Source organism: Camponotus vicinus, unplaced genomic scaffold (assembly GCF_025532165.1).
Source record: "Camponotus vicinus isolate PSW18456_S1 unplaced genomic scaffold, iyCamVici1.0 SCAF_1, whole genome shotgun sequence".
NCBI classification, from domain to species: domain Eukaryota; kingdom Metazoa; phylum Arthropoda; class Insecta; order Hymenoptera; family Formicidae; genus Camponotus; species Camponotus vicinus.
Window position 1 is genome coordinate 34,263,365 of NW_028141945.1, and position 24,677 is coordinate 34,288,041.

The 24,677-nt window shown below is 29.9% G+C and overlaps 1 protein-coding gene across 1 annotated transcript; it reads right to left on the bottom strand.

Moving 5' to 3' along the window:
- Window positions 1–9,402: 9,402 nt before the first annotated feature.
- LOC145962976 (uncharacterized) lies at window positions 9,403–23,163 on the bottom strand. Its single transcript, XM_083084516.1, has 4 exons — window positions 22,393–23,163; window positions 14,922–15,272; window positions 10,958–11,137; window positions 9,403–9,572 (listed from the first exon to the last, which is right to left on the bottom strand). Exons 2-4 carry the CDS (start codon window positions 15,013–15,015, stop codon window positions 9,403–9,405), a joined length of 444 nt encoding a protein of 147 aa, XP_082940642.1. The 5' UTR covers window positions 15,016–15,272; window positions 22,393–23,163.
- Window positions 23,164–24,677: the final 1,514 nt, after the last annotated feature.

Consider the following 24,677-nt stretch of genomic DNA (forward strand, 5'->3'; position numbering starts at 1 on the left):
ATTTTTATAATTAAAACCTTTTTGACTAAAATTTTCTTAAAGTAAAAAGAATATATATATATATATATATATATATATATATATCTTAATAAATCTTAAAAATAATTCGGCCATTATAAATTAATTCAATGATCATTTTTTTCAATATTTTTGTATTACAAATTGATATATATATATATATCCTTTTATATATATATATATTATAGCCTACTATAGCCTTTTAACTAATTTTTTATTGATGATATATATATATATAATTAAAAATTTATGTATATTTAAAAATACATATATTAATTAACAATTATAATTTTCCTATTTATTTATTTGCGCGAAGAGCTCTTTTGTTTCAGTTTATATAATTCGTTCATAATTGAGAAATTCTATCAATATTATTTCTATATTTTCGTCAAGAGAAAAAAAATTGACTGGAACAGAATCGTTTCTCAACAGAAAATCTATCATTGAAATTAAAGTAACAATTATAAAATATATATATATATATATATATATATATATATATATATATCTTACTTTTTACATTTTTTATAATTTTATATATTATCTTGATATTTGTCATTTATTTTAATTTTTTCTGTCTATTTTTTTCTGTCACACAAACTATACACATAAGTACATTGCATATACATTGCATCTATTGTTCTACAAAACTGTTTCAAATAATGCTGTCATTAAATTAAATCTATTATGTTTTAAATATTCTAAATGAGACCAATAAAATGTAAATAATAATAAATATCTGTGCCGTTTTTGATAAAACTATATAATTAGAATATTTTTCTATTTTTCATAATTATTCCTTGAACAATACATCTTTATTCTTAATAATATTTTCTATTCATAATAAAAATAGAAATATGTAGTTGTTCCCTTTTATATATTACACTTTGTTATATTTATATGTTGCACTTGTTATATTGTTTTTAATAAAATCGGCATTTTAAAAAAATATTGGCTCTTTAAAATTCTATTTTTAATATAAGTTTTGCCTCATGTAGCTTGTTTTTTTCTTAAAGACTTTTATCTTAAAGGTCATATTTACAAAGAGACTTTACTTACACTATCTTATCATATCTGTGATGGTGAGGACATGTTCAATGGTTCTAAAATATTCTATATATCAAACAACGAAGCGAGCGGCAGATATGGTATCCGCAAAAATCGATTGGAGGTCCATTCGAAATTAACAATGTTTACGCTTCAGTAGCGATATAAATTGAACTGGCATGGCGACGTAAGCAGCTTTCCGATTTTTCGTACGATCTATATGTACGCCCTAATACGTTCGAATCTCTATAGTAATTTATAAAATTTTATAATTTATAGTAATTTATAAAAAAGAAAATGTCATCATATATGAAATGGTGCTCTCTTGATATTATATTCTGATTTGTGATATATCAAAACGCTTTTGACAGAATTTGAAAGCTATATTCAAGTCTACAATAATTTTAAATGTCATAAAAACCAACAGAAACCTGATTTTCTAGAATGATTTAAATTTTACATGAATTTATTTGTTTCTTTTAAATAAAAAAGAAAAAAGGAACACTCTTATATTATGATACATAATCAATATGTTGTTTCTTTCATAAATAAAGAATTATACGCCACTTCGATATTCTTATAAATTATGCAGAAACGTCAACTGTTATCGAATAAAGCAATGGCGTGACAAATACGTCGATATACGCAGAAGAGCCCATTAGCAAGTTGTTTGCATATTTCGGTGTGTTCGAGAATATTTTTACATCGGCACTATGAAAAAAAATGATATCGTTGAATTTGAAAAATTCCTGCCTATTATCTCGTAAAAATTTTGCAATCTCTAATCGAAAAATGACAATATGAAAATTGCTCAGTGCCTAGAAAAATATCTATTTTATATAAACTATATGATTATATAATATTATCTATTTTCACTTGTTTTAAGATTATTTTTTATTCAATCAATAAATTTATAATAATCTTAAAACAAATGTGTTTAAAAGCGTACACACTGAAATTTATTGAACAGATCCTAAGAAGTTTTCAAATTATAAAATCGAATAATGTATCAAGAATTGTTTGCATTACAAGCTCTCTTGCTAAATAAATTTATAAAATAAGATAAAAAAATCTCTTCTCGAGAGGATTTCTTGTGTGATCATAATAAGGCGACTATAGAATGAATTGCTCGTTCGATGAGTTCTTTCATACCATCGATATAGCTCTTACTACGTGCGTACGATGGTAAAAAATTATAGCATATAGTCAGCATCTTACGGGTCACCGTCGCATGAAGTAATCGATATTTGCGAGTGGTCGATATGTTCATGGCAAGGCCACACTACGACCCTTCTACATTATTGATGCTTGATGGACGGCTTTTGTAGAATGGAGTGCGTCCCACTGTTTGCGGGTCACCAAGCCTTGGCGTGTCGACGGTGTCACGACAATTTTCCCGTTGCATGCTTCCTCCTCCTTCTTTCTCCCTCTCTCTCTTTTTTCTTCCTTGTTCTATCTCTCTTGTAGATACATCGACACGTGCCTCTTTGCGAGTAATGGATGCACTCGATCGCGAGATAAGCTGACCATTTTTCATCGCCGAAAGACACATCGCGCAAAGCTGGTAAAATTAATTTTGTATTTCTTCATCGAGCGATATGCCAGATAAATTCGTCTTCCTTCAATGCCATTTAATCTTGTCAACTACACTCTTGTATATTTAGATTTAGTTTGAACTTTCCGCATTTTTTATAATTTTTCTGGCGATCAAAAAAAAAGTTTCAAATACACATACGGTTCCATTAATATTCGAAACAATTTCACAGAATTTTTCAGAGTTTCTACATTTCATATTACATTTTTTTTTAAATATTAAATTTATAATTTATTTTTCAATGTATGCAAAGCTCGACATCAAAAAAAATTATTGTCTCAAACATTCGATGAAATAACGAAAATATAAAAATGTGGAAATTTCAAAAATTTATTTATCCTGCAGCTTGAAGCGCTCTAAAAGCTTGTGGTATATTTGACCGATAAAATGAGGTATGCAATAAAAGATCGCGGAATTTCAAAGCCACACAAGCAACATTTGAGAGATAGGTAGGTTTCGGCAGAAAGCACATTTCTTTTTATGGACCACCAAAGTGGCGCGTGGGGAACAAATTCTTTACGTACGATATTGGAATTTTGCTGGTTTATCGAGTCGCGTCTCTCCAATCGGCACAGTCATGGCAATTCAACACGTTAATCGATACAGCCCCTTCGCCTCTTTATTGCATTTACAGCGACAAACATGTCGTGTATACAGGACGATAGACAATGACACTTAAGTGGCGGTTGAGCGCATCGTGCCAACAAATAGCGACGCGTTAAACATCCGTAACGAGATTTTATTAAAATTTTTGAAATTTATTTTTTACTAAATTGTGACGCAGAATATTAATTCTCTTTCCATTAAGTTCTCTTTTAAATAAAGTAAATTATTTTTCTTAAAAATTCAATTAGAGATTAAAGAATTTTTTTTAGATAGAAAAAATGTAATAAAGTTAATAACACACACACTACTTTGATTAATAAAAATTACTTTTCTCGGAATATTTATATCTCGGAATATTTATATCTCGGAATATTAATATTTCCACTTTATATTAAAAAAAAGCAATTTAAGAAAAAAACAAAAGCGAAATAAAGATATATTTGGTAAGATTATTTGAAAGAAAAAAAGAATTAATAGGAAAGTGGGAAGAAAAAGTCAATTTTTCTTACATAATCACAAAGGAGAATTCCTTATTTGATTTTACAATTCATTACTGATCTCGTTTTAAGTAACGAATCATTTTCGATCCTAATAAGGTTTAATTGAATATAGTTATGTTTCATCGGTTTAATAATGATAAGCAGCGTCCCGAAATGGATCCAGTCGTTTCATCATTAGATATATTCTCGCAGTTATCGAGGAGCAGGACAATGATTGCATGTTAAAGGTCGTGGCAATTAATGACACTTGTGCATCGAGATATAATAGTACTCCACGTCCACTGCAATGCGGAATTCGTTGGGTTTCGTGCACGAAAGATTGTAGTTAAAATTATTCGTTACAGTGAACGATCACAAAGCAGAAAGACTCCATCTACTAGCGCCATTCACATTCCGTTCCAACAAGTTGCTATTTCTACATTTAGTTAAGTTTACATTGCTTATCTTTATCATCTGGTCCATTGTATGTTATGAACATTAGAGAAATTTGAATTTGCAGCGAGAGATGAAATATATCGCAATGAACTGCCATCTCTTAAATTTCGACTATACGACCATTAATCGATAAAAGTGGCGTTTCATTTTCCTCGAATTATATAAAAAAAAAGGACATTTTCACCGTCTCTAATGGAAACTTGTTCTTTCCGTGCAAGATTTTTATTTTTACGGTCACGCTACCATACAAAAAAAGAGACATTGGCTGGATTCGGACGAGTACTGCGACGTATAGGGTGCGAGCGTACAAGGATTCGTTCGAATAATACGGGACTCATTCTCGTATAGAGGTTCCATGCATAGCTGTGTGCGGCATTATAAAAGCGAGAAAATCGATATTAGGCTCGCCTACCACCTCGCGTGTCCCTCGGGGTAGCTAACTCATCAGCGATCTTGTTTCTTTCTCATCTTTAGTGTCGAAGTGAGAACGGTTTCTGCCTTCATAAATCTATGTTATTTACTAACTGCGTATTCAATGTCACGTGAAAGCTTTTCTTGCCGGAGAATAACGATAAATTTGTCCAGCTTCGGATTCCGAATACAAGTGGCATAATTCGCCATAAGCGAGTCATATGAAGATATACCACGGAGGAGCTCTTCCGTTCTTGTTTCCAAGATATAAAGCTATAAAGGAGGAAAGGAAAGGAATAAATTCGTGATTGGGACAATTAGGTGGAATTATTGAAATTGCTACATGTACATTTCGTGTTCGCGTGAGACACATTTCGGTCAACGATATATTCTACAAGTCACAGAAAGTGCGTGCTGTGATAGAATGGCGTGAGAAATCTGTGCAATTCCCATCTTTCGTTTTAACGCCGTTTATATTCAATAATACGATAAAGAAAATTTTTTATTTTTTGAGGTAATTATTGCACACACAAACACAAAGCATGAAATTTCAGTCCAATTTCTAGAAAGATAAAAATATTATTTATATACATTATTTACGTAACATTATTTATAGAACTTGTGTTCACATATTTTTGTGGACTCAAAGCGATTTCTTCAACAACTAAATTTTTATTCATCATACATTTTGCAGAGATAAGATTTTAAAATCCTATAGCTCAGCATTGCTTAGTAAAGTTTACTTTTCCCTTATTGCATTTTTTACCTCAATTCAAGAACTTATTATTTCTAAATATTTTTCTAGCCGAATTATCGTTTTAATTATTTTTCTTGCGAAATTATTATAAAGGACAGAATACTTGTGTCATAAATTACTATCGAGTTTTTAAATTCTTAACTTGATTTCAGATCGTGAAAGTTTGAGCTATTCTTTTACTATTCAAGAGAAAGTTACATGGATGCGCGTGAAAGAATTGTGTCGGAATTCTCCGGTGTATCTATTTTAATTCTATTCATAGAAATTATAGCAATAACGTCGAGCTTCGAGTTCGTTATAGTTATTGTGTACATATGCAAGGAATAATTCCACTTTTCTCACGAAGTTATCCCCCTTCCTTGCACTCAATTTGCAGCACGTGCTGCAAGTGTAACGTAGGCTACGTTACATCAATAATTCAGTTGCTATGGAGTTCACAAACGCGAAGCTTTATTTTTCAAAGTGCGTTCTAACAATGATAACTTGTACATAGGGAATTTATCTTTGTCAATAGTTGATATACAAAGTGTTTTATAACGAGTTAAAAAGTTTTGACAACTTTTGTAAAAGTTATTTTAGTACAAGATATATCACCTAAGAAAATGAAAATATATTTTAAATTATATTTATATAATATTATAAAAAATCAAAATTTTACTAATATTGTAATAAAAACCTGCAAACTTAACATTAAATAATCTTTAAAAAAAATACTTAAAATCTCTCGTATAACAAAATTATTTATTTCTCACAATATTTATACATATTTTTGAAATATATTTCTTGAATATAATTATCGATTAAATAATCGTGTCAAATATATATTGTAGAAATTTTATTTATTCCTAATAATAATAAAATTTCATCAAATTTATGTATGTTTATTTTGATGTTATATATCAGTGATTTCACGAACACATCTTTAAAAGAAAGGAATCTAAAAAATTTAATATCTTAAGAATCACACGATACATTTGCATTAATGCTATTGTAACAAATTTAATAAAATATGAGAGACTCTCAAGAGACATATTTAAAAATGTAAGTGAAATAAATAATCATATATATTTGCAAATATCTTGTTTGATAAACTTATCATAGCATAAAAATTTTAATCTTTCGTGCTTTGATCTTGTAATTTATTAAAATAAAGACAACATATGATATATCTTATTAAGATTCCTTATATATTTCCAATTTATTTCAGAGTTTATAATGATAATATATTTATTAATATATATCGATTTATTATATTTCTAAGGATATATTGGCTGCGGTATTTGTTTAATCATAATAATACTCAAAGAATAGATGCACTAATCTCTCTTGAATCTCGTATTAATGATATTCTGAAGAATAATAATAAATTCTGAAGAATAATATCTCTGGTGTATAAAGCGACAAGTTTAGATATAATCCATATGTTAATCTGCTGATCTGACAAAGTATCTGGATACCAATGCGTAATGTCAAATTTATTCCTGTCCCACGCATATTCTACAGATGTTATTTAATGCTGAGGGTTGGTGGTAGAATATCACCTGGCATAGTAACCCTCATATATTTCCTTTAGCCAACGGAAATGCGACCCTCTAAAGGACCCCCGATATCAGTGACCACCTTTCATTCCCTTCTCCCCTCTCTTCCCTTATCGATATATCGTTACAGATCTAATGTAAAAAGGAAAACATCGAGTATCTCTGCGATAACGGAAATCTTCTATCTACATTTTGTCACTATATTTGAATACTCTAAGCGATGAAATCAAACATCGCGATATCGCGTGAATATTGCATAAACCATCAATATGTCTTGATCAACGTTTCCGCACGTTTTTCTGCATGACATTCACTATCACATAGGTCATAGTTCAGATAAAATATAATATAATATGTTTACTCTTTATATGTATATTATACTAATATAGTTGCAAAAATTCTATTAAGTAGAAAATATAAGATATTCCAAAACCATCAGAGTAAATTAATTCGATTTTTACAAATACTTTAACTAATTTAGAATCAATATTTTTCAAATAAAAACATAAAGATATCTAAATATAATTCTCGAATAATTATTCATTAACAATAAAACATTTTTTCCAGAGATTAAACTTCAAGTAAGTAAAAGCAAGTGCTACAAAACAATATTTAGATAATTTCAGATAACTTTAACTTTAGAATTTTAATTGGAATTAAAAAATGTATAATGTTGAAAATTGAAAAGTTACCTAAATTTACTGAGAAGAAAATCGATTTTAAATTGGCCAAAGTATTTATAATTCAAAAAGCATTCCCAATTTTCATAATTCAAAAAGCATTCTCTAACATTCTCTGCATGCGATTTCTAATAATAATTGCATACTTCGACATCACAGAGATTTTTGTGTTGTCAAATATAGAATGTTAATAATTTATAATAAAAGCTGCACTTAGAGTGATATAGATATAAATTCACCCAGGATAAATGGTAGAATATTGATCAGACCTCGAGTAGTTAATACCAATATGGGGTCTGCCATCTATGCGCTTTAAACTTAAGCTACGTGAGCTATAAGAATATTTTGTATAAATGCGCAACGATTGATGGATATATTTCGAAAATAAAAAAAAGATTATTATATTTCTTTATCTCTTTGCATATATGTATATATTTTGTAAGAATATATCGATTAATAATAAAAGTATTTTAAATAATTACATTCGTTATATCACAAAATTGTTAGAAAATATCTCGGACGCGAACAACTGCGAAATTTTGAAAAATAATTGATTAATCATTTAATTAATTCTCCATGGGCAATAACAAATGTAATGCAGTCAATTGTTCAAAAATATACATTTCTTCTAATTATGAATGTCTTGTAGAGAAAGATATCTCTATTATCATGTCAAACGTATGTATTAAATCTGATATTACTATAAAAAATAATATTGTAATAGAAAGGCACATTCTATAAATGTTTTGAATTCAAGAATTTAAAAAATATTTCTGCATATTACATTATTTATATCCTATTACGAAACACGCATCGTTATTCCTTTTCTCAATTTTTCACAATAAACTCTGATCGTATTGTGTCTATGCATAACGTGATAAATCTTTATTGTATCAATAATGTTGAAAAAAAATATACTCCAGGGAAAGCATAAAACGCTTCGTATATAGACAGATATTCCGTCCATCATATAAATTTCTAATAAACAATTGCGTTTTCTATAACGTTCATTATAATGTTAACGAATTGCGATTTAAAAAAATATTACTATTAAATATACTCGGAAAGAAATAGATTTCTTATCACAGCAAATTTTGAGTTACGATTTCATAATTTTTTTCAGTTTCTTCTTCTCATGAGCTTAAATTACGCAATAAGAACACGAAAATACGTAAATAATTGTATATTTATCCAAATACTCTTTCTTTATTGAGTTTTTCGATTTTAAAAATAATCTCTCGTAATCTTTTATTCATTTAATTTAAATTATTGTTCAAAGAGGAAATTCTTTTATTAATAATTATAGCAAAGACTAGTTAAGTACCCACTTTTTTTAAAAATCTGTTACATATACATATTAATCGCTACTCGTACATCAGATCCGAGATAAAGAGAAATTTTGGAACTCCCATCAATCTTTTTTGAAGCATTAATAATGTTTTTAAATGACAAAGATTGATACTATAGAAAACCATCAAGTGCGTTAATTCTGTTTTGATGTATTGAGCGTTGCGAGCGATTGATAAAGCGAATCAATAAGGTATACGAACTTGTGCCTTGATGCCGTAAACTCTTTACTTTATTTTTTATATTGAATCTCCTGTTATAACTGTAGACACCCGATAAACGAATAACGTATTCATTATTAAGCCAAAAATAAAGAATATTAATGCTAGATATGAATGCCGATATGAATTCATTATAAATATTTCGTTCCTTGATACATAATATTTCAAGGACGTGAATAATGTATTATTATGTGCTCTATTAGAAAACCGTGCCAAAATCGCATGCATATATTGAATATCGTCATTACTTACACAGAGAAGTGGTACAGGAAGCACTTCCAGCCGGTGGGACGTTCCAGGAAGTTGTAAACTTGACCTTGGAAAGTAGCCTTTCCAGCACGCCGATGTTCCTTCACGTGGTAGCGACCTTCCCAGGTACGATCACCACCGGTTCCTAGCAATAATCTTGGATCGACACCTGGAAATTTATTAATTTTGCAATTGTATTTAATTCATAATGAAATAACAAATACATAAACGTACACGCGCGTACATACATACACACACACGTACATTAATTATCATCAACTTTGTTATATTATTCGTCACGAAATATAGGATAAAATTTATAAATAATTAATATTACGTGTATATTCAATAGCGACTAGAAAAATAGAAATAAAATAAAATGTGAGACTCTCCAATTAATTATATAATAAGAAAGAAACGAGCTAAAGAGAGCCAAGCGCAGAAAACAGGGCATGAATAATTCAAAAAAATTCCTTTAATTACCCAAATATACGTTTCTCTGTGTGGCATATGTTAATCGTAACTAGATGATCTGAGAAGAGACTAAAACGTTTTTCTAAATAATTAAAGGAATTTTTTGAAGATAGTTTGCGTCTTATTTTCTGCATCTTTGCTTCTTGCTTTCATTAGTTCATTTTCCTCTTGAACTTATATTTAAAAAAAATATATATTTCTTTCGAATAATCGTGCAAATTATAATTTCTTAAACTTTAAATTAAAACTTTTGAATACTAAAAAATAAAAATTTGTTACGCTGATAAATTTATATAAATTTAAGTAAATAAAAAAATAGAATAAATATAATTTTATATATATATTGATTACAAAACATGTATAATATAAGACATTAACGTATAATATCATCTTTCTCATGTCTATTTTTGATGCACTTTGGCTTTTTCTTTCATCAGTTCTTGGCAAACTGACTGAAACCAAAAAGCTTCTTGCTAAAACGCTTCCGGTTGCAGGATATGATATCATACAAGCTACTGCGCACTAAAAGTGAGCGAAACTCAATCATCAATAAGAAATATATCTGATAGTTTCAGAAATTGCAATTAATGTACCATTATATAATGCGTAATTAGAATTAGATATCCAATTTATAGAACGACAAAAATATTTTATGTAATTATAATGTTTAATTTTAGACAATCTCATTATCTTATATAGGCGATTAATACCAATTACAATTAATTTCATTATTGTATAGCAGCAAAATTAACTTTTTTCATATTATAGTAATCAATACAAACTTTTCTTATTCTCAAAAATTCCTTTAAATATTAATCTTTTTAAACAAAATAATCTTAAGACAATAAGAAAATATTGTTATCTAATCAAAATGTATGTTTATATTCGATGTCTATTTATAAAATAAATTTATCTCAACGTATTGTGTAAGAGAAAAATTCGCACGAATTTTTATTTTTGACATTCTAATCTAATATCATTGAGATAAGTACCTTAAATTTGCTGAGTTTAAAACTAAATATAGTTAAAACAAGTATCAATGATCTTTGAAATGAATGTATCGGGATATACTTTTCTCACCTCCGGCCAAGGTGTCATTGTTGTCAGACTGCAAGGTAGTACTGGTGTCAGATAGGGGTGACGGAACCGGTCTTAAATCCGACGGCGGCTCCAATCTCAGTAAATCACTTCCGCCATCTCCACCGCCTCCATTTCCTCTGCCGACCTGTACAATCGTCACATTCAGAGGTCCCCGGTTACCTGCTGTAAAACAAAAAAAGAAAGAGAGAGAGAGAGACTATGGTGAACCAGCTCGTTAAAAATAAATGACCGAACGCGGGAAAATGTAATTAAGTCTCTGTCGTTTCTTCATGACGAAATTGAAGGGCGGACTCTAATTGGGCGAGAGGGGATCAGTGAGTTCGTTAGCGAGAAAATGAAAATCATATAAAAGCGCTCTCTTAATTCGCCCACACAGCTTTATAGAAACGCCGATTCGTAATCGCTCACAAAGCATCTCTTAATTAAGAGATTGCTTTTTGTCAATGTATTTAATAAAAATCACGAAATAAGCCATTAACCGTAAATCTAAAGTCATAAAAAGACAAACATTATTTTATAATTGAATTTTTCTCACTTATTTTACAAGTATTTTACAAGTTTTATATAATAAATAATTGCAATATATTGGTATAAATGCAGTGAATACACTGAAGCGTTAAAATTAATTAAATAATTTACGAAATTTTTTATTAATAACTTTAATTGCAATTGAATATAAGAAGATTTATCTTTAACTCGAAAGTAAGACCAATAGCAAAGAAGTTAATAATCATTTAGATATATATGCCAATATTAGCATTTCTATAAAAGACTAAATTCTGTCATCCTTAATTAAAAATTTACAATCTATAAAAAATAAAAAGCCTAACCAGAATACACAATACTCTTTAGTTATGTTAATTACATTTTCTATTAATTATATCGCGTGCTACCTCAGCAGCTTGGTATACAAAATTATCATTAAGAAATGATAACCGAGCTGAGAAGTCTCCGGGGAAGGTGATGGAGAAGGATAGGGATCAACACTTCGCAGGGATGTCGCTAAGTGGTAATTAACCCCCGTGTCATTTGCCTCATCCTCAAATGAGTCAAGTTAAAATTGAATCCATTTAACCGGACGAAGTACTCGTCTCCTCGGTCGGCCGCGATTCGTTCGTGCGATAATTCGATGTACGATCGGCCGATGCGATGTTTATTGATTTATAACGGTTCGCCCTACGGCACGTAAGCATAGCACAAGCTTTAATCCTGAAGAAAATTTATTCGCGCAATTTGCGGCCAGTGTGTCTCGTTTACGGTTTAAAGAAGATATTAGCATGTCGTCAAACTAAATCGCGAGAACCTTATTGTATAATTAATCGATTTGATAATAAACGATTCCACTGAATTTACCGTAGCATCTATCATTTTAAAGGTTAAATGTATCTCAAACTTGGAAAAATAATATTATTATAAAAGTAGTAATCTATTATCGAAGTAATTTATACAAAAAAATATGTCAAATTTCTGACAAACAAAATTGATTTTTGTATGATCTTTTCGAGATACATTTTTGCTTCTTATCGCATGCGTGAAAGACTGTACATATATAAAATCATATATATAAAAAAAAATGTTACAAAATCATGATGTAATTTTCATAACAGGTTTTCATTAATTTGAAGGCAATTTTGCATTATATGTGTGTGCGTGTATGTATACATGTTGTATATGTATTATACTTGATATTTAAATATTTTAAGTTTTAAATTTTATTTTTTCCTAGAAAACGATTCTATCTAGTCGAAAACAAACCGGGGGCGTAAGAAATTTGAATATTTAGAATGCGACCTTCGCGAAGTTGTTCGCTGTGTCTCTAAAACGGGTCTTCATAAAAACTAAGTTCAGTATCCTTCTTTCAGACGAACATACACCTGGGGTATCGTAAACTGCCGCGATCTTTACGCATGTATGGTTACAGTAATAAAGAGAAACGTTGAAGTTTTACGATTTACAGGCCAATGCTCGTAAAGCTAGAGTTTTCACACGAATTATATATATGCGCATTTTCCGTCGCCGGAATTCGAGATTTCGTCGTTCGGAATTTTCATGAAAATTTAAAAAGAGGTGAATCGAGAAAGAAAGAAAGAAAGAGAGAGAAAGTTATTCCAAAACATTGAACGTACACTGGAGTTTACGTATGTAGAGTATGTATGGCTGGCATAATCTGTCCAGAATCCTCCACCGATCACAAGATTGACCTTTGTGTCCTCCCTGAATAAAGCGTATATAGCATTTTAATGGTACACGTAAGAAGTAAACGCTATAGATGCGAAATCGAATTCCATTTAAATTGCAAAACAGTGTCTCTAAATGAAAAAATAGCTTCCATCAAATGAAAAAATAAGTAATATCAGCATCGATGTGCACTTGAGTTACGAATTTTGTTTTTGAATGAAAAAAAATGTATTATTAATATATTACTTGACTCATATTAATATTTTACTTGATTCTGAGATTTTTTTACCAACACAATTTTAATAGATATTACGTAAAGTGCAAAATATTACGTAAAGCATCATACAATTCGCCATCTGAATTTTAATGTGGAGGCAGAAAAAATATAAAAGGGGAGAGAATATAAGTAGGATAAAGTTTAGGGTGAAAGAATTGAGATTACACTTTTGCGTAATATATTTAAGTTTGAAGTAATAAAAGCAGGAATTACGATATATATAAAAAATGGTATTTTTTAATATATATATATATATATATATATATATATATATATATATACTTAATTTTTGCTTACTATCTTTCTCTCTCTCTTTTTCTATATGTATATAATATTTACGCGCTTAGGTGTAAAAATCATTGTTTGTAAAAAATAAAAATAATTAGAAAATCTAATATTAGTAAATTAGCAAATATTTCAGTGAAAAAAAAGAAGTAGAATTCTTTACATTCCTAAATTCCATCAAAAGAAAATTTCCACAGTTGTTAAAAGAAACAGTCGACATGCCCAGTAGTACTATAAGTCCAATAATGAAAAGAACCATCTCTTTTTGATTTTCTTCTGATACAGAAAACACGCACCCACATCAACAAACAATGATCGGACACGCAAGCGAAATAAATATGGACGTAACGTATTCGACTTGATTTTTACGACATCGACACATAGAACATAGCATCGCGATAAATATTAAGGAATAATGTTTCTAGATTATGTTGAGAAAATTCATATAAATTTTCGGAAAAAATGGATGAATCTTTCCGATAGTTAGTAGAGAATAGTCTTATAACTAATATTAAAAAAAAAACATGATATCAGCGAGTAAGATATTTAAGAATATTAATTAGAATATTACAACAATATATATTACAAAAATAATGACTTGTTAATCTCTCTCTTAAAAGTTTTTAAATTTACTTATGACTATCTCTCGCTCATCGACGACTAATCTTGTATTATTTCTATACACATCTTATATTAATCTAACCCTTCCTACTATTCCTGTATGTATGTTTTGTTTTTTACATTGTTTTTTACACACAATGTCTATTGGATATGAAAATAAATAAAGAAGACGTTTCGATCATTTAACACGAATTTCCTCTTTTTTGTAAACCTTGTATTTTTTCAAGAATATAAATGTAAACAAAACATTTCAATCATTTTTCGCGAAATAAACAAGAAATATTCTAATTATTTTACGCCAATGATATTAGGGAAATTATCGCAGTAAGAAATTCGTGCGTTGATAATTATATAATATAGCGTTTTAGTTCTTTCTTTTTACATTAATATAAGTTTGATTCTGCACACGAAATATAAATACGTTCAACTCAAACATGGAGGTCATTGTTTCATGAAAATCTCAGTCTATGTTTCAATTGAAAATACAATTGAAAATATAATTATTTCTTACTTCCATATTAATAAATAAAAGGGAGAATATTGTTTGTATGCTTTTATCGCGAGAATAAGAGTGTGACTCACCTGTTCTGGAAGGTGGAAGTAACAGTCCTTGAACCTCCTCGAGGGGCATGGCGTGTCCGTGATGATCCCGGTAATGATGAGAACGGTCTCTCATACCTCCTCCCGACTGCAACAGTCGCGCGCGTTTTCACGACGTTCCTCGCTGAATAGCGACAATCGTTATCAGAGATTAAATTCGGGACCGAAACCGGATGCAGGAGGAGCGAGTCCTGAAGGACCCCTACTAATGATGGGGGACGGTGATTGAGCGTCATCGCCCCGCCGTCGCAATTAAGACCATGCCCAGATCACCAAGATCGGACAAATCGCCAACTTGCATTAGGGCCTCGTCGATTACCGTCTACTCTTGCCCTGTCACAAACAAACATCTGTTATATTAAAGGGAATATACTTAATATACGAATATATAGAATAAAATTTAAATTATGATACATTGATATTTTGCAAAATATTAATTTTAGAAAAGTTAAGACTTTTTAGAATCTTTAGAATAAAAATTGTGTAAAATTTTCAAGTAATACATTCAGTAATTATAATACTTTTATTACGATCAGCACTATTAAGAAGAAGAATAACAATAAAAATCACTTTTTATAATTTAATATAGTTTATATAATTATTAGGTTATATGATTGTAAAAATTTGATTTTTGGTCCCTATTAAAATTTTAACGAGAAAGAAGATTCAATGATTCATAATAACTTTTCATATCTCATTTTATATAGCCACGATTAAGTTGGAAATATTGTAGTAATCGATCGACATTGTCGATGTATCCACGCTTTAAAAATCGAGAAATTAATTTCAAACAATAGTTGCTGAACAATGAAATATCATAATTAGTTTTCCATGTCTGCATTACAATGAAACGCGAGAGAACAAAGAAACCTCCTTTCGGCTTAAATTGTCTGGTTTGTCATTTATCTGGCTTTATACATGTACTTAAGTTTCGTGGTCGATGTACTCCGCCTGTTCATAACGGAATACAGTGTAGTGTATACGAGGATTGTTGCCAAAGTAACGAATAGTAGAGAATATTAAGAACAATAAACTTAGAATTTTTCTTATCTCTCTTCGATGAAAAGACTATACTGTGATTACATAGTTTTATTATATATTACCTTTTCACTTTTTAATACAATTTCTGATTTATAAAAAATATTAAATATTAAATTTAAAGTGTGAAGAGAAACAAACTCCTCAATAAGCGTATAAATTTTTGTTTAAAGTTTATCTTTCGATTTAGTGCTATTTAAATCCTCTATTTTAATTTATTTTAATTATTTTAATTTCTCTCTCTCCCTCTATCCCTCTCTCTCCTTTCTTCTCTCTCTCTCTCTCTTTTACTAATTAATTATGCAGTTTCTCAAATCTGTGTTATAGAAGCTTCATATTTTATGCTCTCTGCCTGCGTTACGTACACATATGTAAGCATTAAAGTTCGCGCGTACCCCGTATTTGCTTATGGCACACATACGTGCGTGTGTTATCATAGATCGATAACCAACGTGTCTCGGTTAGTGGGTCTAGTTCGCAAGAATTATATAGTTGTCATATAGACATGCGATTCGCGACTCATGTTTTCTAATCGCGACGTTATCACGTCATATATACGTGATACTTATTTTTTTTCCTCTTTTTTGCGCAACTTTCTCTTCCTATACTGTCGTCGTGAACGAGTCACTGATTACTGTGGAAAATATAAATAGTTCAGCATGCAGTAGAGAAATATTCGAACAATGTCATAGTAATCATCGTTTCAAAGCAAATTACGGTTTTCTCTCTCATTTATTAATCTCTAATAAGTTGGATTTTTAATAGCCTTTTTAATTTTTAATAACTTGAAATTCTAAATTAATTACATAGTTCATTTATATGATATAAATATGTAAAAGTTACTATTAATTTTTATCATCATTCATATGTAAATTCTGGGAGGAGGCTTTTAAGAATTGTATTTTGCAATCAAAACACTATTTTAAAATGATGTACTTTTTTAATTCTATAAAAAAATTGCATTTTATGGAATATTATTATAGTGTTGAATATATTAAAGATATATAAAAAATATTAATTAGATTAAAATATTAATTAAATTAAAAATTATAAATTTTTATGACATTATTATTATAAAACACATATTATTATAAAAATTTCTTATAATATTTAGAAATAATATAATTACCCAATTTCTAAATGGCAATATTTGAATAGAATAATATAAAAATATTTTCTATAATGGTAATTATTATGAAAATAATTGGAACTTCACACAGTAGCTCTCTATTATCTGATTAATCAAAAAATTACGGTAGATTGATGCGAAACTCATTGCTTACATAAATCACTTTTGGCGAACGTAGTTTAGCGTGGTCTTTCTTTGTCTGTTCAACGGAGACTATTTATCAAAGTGCCTTCGGAAAATTTCTGGAAACGAAACAGTGGCGTTTGCAACCCCTAATCTCAGTCATATCCCTCTTCTATATCCATACCTATCATAAAAAAAGTTTTCTGGAAGAGAGAGAAATAATTTATCATCCACTCATATACATTAATTTAGATGAAAGTGTAGGTAAAATTACACGATAAGGTTACGATAAATATACTATCAGACATATCTTCGCAATGGCGATAATAAAAAATATATATATATATTTTTTCAATTTATATTTATTAACCTTCTTTAAAAATTCCTAATAAATTTCTTCATGTATGTTTATAGGTGCAAAATGCAAAGTAGAATCTCTTTTTGTATCAAGTTTAATCTATAAGAAAACTTTGAATAAATTGATTTATTGACTTTAATATTATTAAATTCTTTTATCTTTACTACTATTTTTAATCATATCACGGATCTAATGTAATTTCGTAGCAAGAAAAATGTTAGAAAATATAATATAGTTTTATAAAAAATTAAACGAAATAGACATGCAAATTAACCATCATGCGAAATATATAGCATTGAAATCGTTAATTAAAATTTGTCTGACACATGATGATATCTTTAAAGGGCATCGTGTTAAAAACACTTGCGTGTTAAAAGATACTTAAAGAGATAAAAAAATATTTTGTCATAATTGTAGAAAAATTAAATGTAAGAGACTTATTGAGTTAGCAACATGTCAGCAACTTCTATTGCTTTTTATGGATAAAGAAACTGCTTCTGACAAGTGCTTCGAAAGAATTTAATTTTTAATATATGAATTGATCCGCTGTTGTATTATAATACAAACTGCATAAAAGTTGTCGCCTATAGTACTCGTTACTCAATAGCTTTGACTATTCGAATATTTTTAATCTTATCATAAGCCGTTGATTCTGTGTTTTAATTCAAGAAAAATCGATTGTATTTAACGCGAAAAAAGAACTTTTCTTACTAAAGATCCAGCATTAAAAGGATTTAAAATCAATTTAAAATGCACCATTATTTATTTGAGAAAAATGTGTACATTAATGAAATTGAACATTAAGTTTCTTAATTAATTGATTGAGACAAAAATAATAGAATAATGATATTTTCAATTTTACAAATGATTTTTTCGATTTTTCGTTTAAAGAACTTTTAAGTTCTTTATACAATCAATATGCATTAAATTCTATACGATTTATCGTTGATTTTGTAAATATAAATAAATTTATTTATAAAATCAACTATTTGTTACTTTTACAATACCCAAAGCTGCGACTGTTCAGATTTCAAAAAATTTAAGCAAAAATAATATCAGGAAATAATCAATTTTTGTTTGTTTTCTTTTTATAATACATATTGCCTAATTTATCTATATTATTTTACTATAAATTTAAATTTAAACTATTATCTTCCACGTCTAAAAATATTCAAACTATTTAAAATTCGAACTCGAAGTTCGACCTATTTTATTAGGTCACTGGAAAATTCCAAGCTTGCGAGATAAAAATTTACTTACAAATTATCTTTCAGTATTCATGATGTTTTGTGTTTGACTAATTTAGTCAATAGCAAAAGGTTCCAATGACATTTGTCTCACTTTCATTTGATGTGAGACACTTCTTACGCGTAATAAATTTATCAAATAATCATTTAAAATACATAGATAATTTTTTCTACTTTAATTCTTTTATTATTTATTGTAATATATATAGAATAATATAATAATATATAATTTAATCCTCTCTCTCTCTCTCTCTCTCTCTCTCTCTCTCTCTCTCCTTCACTTGGAGCGTCACTTAGTTTTCTTTTTTTTTATAATTTGACGAAAGGTGGATAAGATGTTAAGAAATACAATATGAGAACTTGTCGGACATAATAATGTTAAAGTTCGAGTATTATACGTCAAATAAATAAAAAAGGAAGAAGCAACATCAATAAAAGAGAATAGATAGGCCGACATTTAAGGAAAATAAGCATTAAAATTTATCAATGCATATGTGTGTAATACAAATAAAATTAATACAAATTCAAAAAGACGGAAAGCAAATTTTTAGATAACATAAACATGAAAATATAACTAATTTTATTTATATTAAATTTTTTTTATGTTTAATCATTCTTTAATTCATTAGTTTTTATTTTAATCAATTTATTATATTTATTTCTTATTGCTGAATATACATTTTTTTCTACAAATGTTAATTTGTAATTGTTATATCGTGATTATTTTAATTTTAAGGCCCTTAAAAGTGAATGTAAAATCAAAATAGCGTATCAAAATCAATTTGAACATATAACGTTAGTTTAAAAAAATTTTTAATCACTATTACACAAGCGGAGAAAACGATGTTAACTCTAAACATCTGTTGTTTTAATATTGTATAATTGCATTTAATATTGTATCATTGTATCATTGTAATCTAAAATTTTTCAAATCATCGCTATATAACTATGTTTATAAATAATTCCATCAGGCATTTTAACAGCTAATTTTTCGAACTTTACTGTAATAATAGTTTGAACTGATATAAGAGAATATTGATATATTTTCTTTTTACTCAATTTTATGATAATTAAAAATGAAATGAATTCATTAAAAAAAATAGATATTCAAGAACCACTGAGACGAATATACATACTCATACATACATGTACATATTTTCGTGTTGTCGCGTGATATCTGCTCTTTTTTACACTCTTTATCGCGTGCATGTAGTATTTTACGGTTATTCATATCAATTTAATTATGTCGATATTTGATTAGCAATTTTGCTAATGTTTTAGTTCTTATTTCACGTGAAATAACATGCTTTCAATGATTTTATGGAGATTTTACAAGAAAATTACTTAATTTTTAATTGAATAAAATTGAAAAAATTTTTATTTTTAAAAAAGAATCAACACAATAGATCAAATCTCTCAATTATTATTTCTCTTTAAGATTTTTTAAATCTTTTTTTAAATGTAGGCTGTGTGAATTTTTATACAAAAAAATATAGGAAAAAAATTAATATATTTAATTTTTGTATTCAATTTTCGTTCAAAAAAATAAAAGAACAAAATTCAAATTTTAAGAGATTTCGCATTAGGAGTTAAATTAACCTGCATAAAAAATTGATATATTGCATATATTATTATTGCACATTCGATAGCCAAATTTTTTTAACATAAAAATAATCAAAGATTTCCAATTTCCAACAACGACGCAAAATTACTATAAGCTAAAGCTATCTTCGCAAAAATTCGTTTGCACAATGCTCGTTACCATATTTTCCAAGAGCATATTATACGGTGGGGAGAATAATTACGTACATGCAATTATGTACTTCGCGTATTCTTTGTGTGAAGCACCAAAGCTCCAAATTAATGCGGAAAGTAGGCTAATCCGTGGCTTGATATTTTAGACTACAGCGAATGTAATCGGCAAGAAAATGAAACAGGCGGAGAACAAAAAGGACAAGAGCAATCACTTCGTTATTTCGAGTGAATGCAAAGAAGATGCACTCTTTCCTTTTTTTTAACACTAAGACTTGGTAAACAGCGGCGTGAAATAGAGATATCCGATGAAGAATTAGTTCAAAATGAAGTGTTCGTTATTTCATTATAAGCGAAAACAATGTAAATATCCGGTGAAAAATCGATACGTAATTAGCAAATATTACTAAGATGCATAAAGCGAAAATGGGTGTGACAGATATATGAAGGCAAATAACGAGAACGCGTGAAAATATACTAAGTTGAAAAGAGAAGTTATTCATGCGAGCACAACCAAATATTTTCCAAGTGTTAATGTCACTTTCGTATTTTTTTCACTTTGCGTAAACTCACTCGTCACATAAAATTGATAGACATATCAATATGTAAACACGAATATGAAATAAAAGTATCCATAAAAAGTATTCTTATAAAATTTGCTGATTATTAAATTTTAAATTATAAAATTTTACCACAAATTTATAAAAAATAAACTGTACCATCCAATCTTTAGTAAAACAATCACCAGTTAATTAAAAACCCAAAATTTTAAATTTAAAAAACGTTTTTATTTAATTTGTTATAAAAGATTGCTGGACTATCAATAACTAAATAATAACAATATTAAATAATTAATGCTTAATAAAATTAATCATGGTTGATAATAACTGTGATTGAAATGCAGAAACAATAAGTAATATTGCTAGAACGTGAATTACTTCAATACACAAACAAAAAATGCACACTATGATGCGATCAAAAAGCTATTGTTTTCTCTCGACAAGTTATTCAGCATTAATTGTCTTCTTCAATGCAAATGTAATAAGAGAAGCGAGATATTGTCAGTCTTCGCACGTTGTTTCTTTTTATAAACGATTCAGCTTGGCGTGAGTCACGAGGAAAAACGTTTCATCATGCTGTTTCGGCACAATCTAATAATCATATGGAGATACATGTGCATACACTAGAGATTAGGATGGTCGATATTATAGAAGCGCGAATAATTTATCTTATCCAAGTATCTAAGCCCTGGCATCTTCACACTTTACTTATGCACCTGCAGCGTGTCGTGTGTTTTCTCATATGAGTTCCTCATAATCTTTTCTGTCTCGGAAGAAGATAAAAGCGGCAAAAAATTGCCGAGCTTCTAAAAGAGTCATATTTCTCGCATGAGCAAAAATGCTTAGCACTTTCTCTTATCTTTGCGTTAAGCGTAAAAAGTAATTTGGAGAACAACTTTATGTTTATCTAAACCGATGCTAATCCCATGAATAATGGATCGAAACAACAATATTTCAATCTTTTTACGCTCGATCATTACATAAACGGTTAGTATCATAGTCGTGATACATACTATATTATAAATTAACTCGGAATCGATCTTGAAACGCGACTTAAAGTGACCTGTTAAAGGGACCAAAGTATTTACAGGATTGTCGCGAATATTTCATGGATATTATAGTACAAATTACTCAACTCGTATATATCAGTCGACCCTACTAATCGCTAATCGAGATAATCAACGACGGCCAATCAAGATCATCCCCTTTACGAGATATAGATAAATAGTACATATTCGAGGCGTACCTGTTGCAAAAGGAACCCACAAGGTGGTCCCAGCAAGCGCGATGCTCCTAGAATCCGTCCTCAAGATTGTCGAGGCTGACTAATCCTCGTTGTTTCTCCTCGTCCCTCGGACACGACGGCGCAGGGAACTCCGGACGATGATAAGATCGCGTGCTAGCTGCTCGACGCTCGCGATTCCGACTCACAACGCGGCATCGATTCGCTCGTTGTGTTTTAGCGAACAGGCGATCGGCTCCACGTCAGCTCCGTCACAATCGGCGCGGAAAACAGCACGCGTGCGAACGACGGTCCGAGACCGCGCTTCCTGCCTGACTCGCTCGTCGTCTCGAGCGATAACGACGAAGCGATAATTTGCACGTTGCGTATTCGCACGCGTGCAAAATCAACACGTGTGTGGCAAGACGCGTCTCGTGACGGCGAGCCTCTTCCTTCCACACGTGCGTACACGTGTGTCCGTCCGCTGGCAATTCTCGCGCGATGACAGTCTTCCGGAGCCGTACGTCGGAGAAGGGGATTGTGGGATTTGTGGAGAGGTGATTGTCGTTGATTGTCGTATGTTGACGGCCGTTGATGACCGGAGAACCGGGCAAATGCGGCGGCTCCGATCGGCTCTGTCTTTTCTTCCACGGCCACGGAGGGAAGTTGTCCTGCGGCGCGACGGACGTGTCTGTGACAGGAGGTGTAACACGCGCGCCTCGGCGCACCGCGCACGTACCGGCACGCAGCCCAGCACGACCAAGGGTGGCGCAAACTGGGACTCGACTACTCGATTCTGCAACTGTCAACGTTAACTTGTTATTAAATATGCCATTTTTATCGACGATTTATTTGTATAATTACATTTATAACTACATGGCTTAATTAATAGTAATGATCATAATGTGAGGTAAAATGAGAGGAGGATAACAATGAAACAGACACTTGTAAAATTATATTGTAATCAAGTAATAGATTATATAAGTGAATCCTTGTGAAGAAGTGAAATAATATGTTTTAAAAAAGTGAAGAAAATTCTTGAGAAATAAAAGAAAGAAAAAAGAGAAAATTATAAAATAAAAAACATGATTATTATAAAATTGATTTCATTTGCAGAATTAGGAGAGCAGAAGCGAATTGTCGACATAATTCTTTTTCTATTCTTCTCGCCTTGCAATAAATGCAAACAATCTGCTCTTTTGAAGAGAAAATAGCGATCGTGCAAACACCCGGGATGTATACGGCACTTTCAACCCCTAACGAGGGTCACGGTACGAGGTTATATGCTAAATCTATGTAGACAGGCTTGCCAACTTCTTGATGATTCCACGATGGCAGAATCATTCGGTATAATACCAACCCTCGCAAGGTGGTTGCAACCGCTCAACCTGTCTGACAATAAACTGACCGATGTGCGGGTTACACTGATTATAGATCGCTTTTGTGTGACGCCGTTTTACTTTATTACTTGAACACGAGAGTACACAGCAAATATGTGACGTCACCCCGCCATTACATTCCGCGCAACACTTCCGCTTATCGATATGGTTTGAATTATCGATCGTCAACGAGGTCGAAACGCAGACATAGAGCCCATCTAGAGACCTCGACAGTTTCGAACTAAAGTTTATTCTATGTCGCAGCCTTGATTGACTATGCAAGAGAATGTCGCCCGTCTTATACAATTGTTGCTTTATATATTTCTCGGCGCTTCAAAGTAAAATTCACTGAGAAATATGTCGTACTGATGCCGTAATGATGATGAATTTACAATATAAGCTGCGCATATAAATTTATCTCTGCTCCTTCTCTCGTTTACATATATCGTACTGTTATTGTAATTCCCAATTATTTTAGATATCAATAATATATAATGAGATATTTTAGAGATATCGCGAATTTAATTTTTATTTCTTTAATGAAACAATAATGTAGATTCAAAAATAATCAAGTTAATTCACTTTATTTCTTTAGTATTATTATCTATTATATATGTATATGTGCGTATATCAATATTGTATATCGATACGTCGATTTAAATTATTTATAAATTATTAAAATATTTAAAAAAATCTTGTTATTAACAATACTTTAGCATTATTTTAGAGAGGAACGATATATCACGAAAAAATGTATTTTTAAGGATATTCCAGATATAAAATTTTATTAATTTTGTCTAGTTTGTTTGCTAATATAAAAAAATTTCAACTTTAAACATAAAATCCGTTGAATCTATGAAAATTTATATTGAAATATTGAATAAGAGCGAAATTGGGTCACAAAAACACTGAATAATAATAGATGATGGC

Excerpts from the sequence above, each read along its gene's own strand:
- LOC145962976 (XM_083084516.1), bottom strand. The coding sequence starts at position 15,015 with ATGAGAGACCGTTCTCATCATTACCGGGATCATCACGGACACGCCATG. Across the intron at positions 11,138-14,921 it reads ACTTCCACCTTCCAGAACAG|GTAACCGGGGACCTCTGAAT; the intron begins GTGAGTCACACT and ends GTTTTACAGCAG. Across the intron at positions 9,573-10,957 it reads CAATGACACCTTGGCCGGAG|GTGTCGATCCAAGATTATTG; the intron begins GTGAGAAAAGTA and ends ATAAATTTCCAG.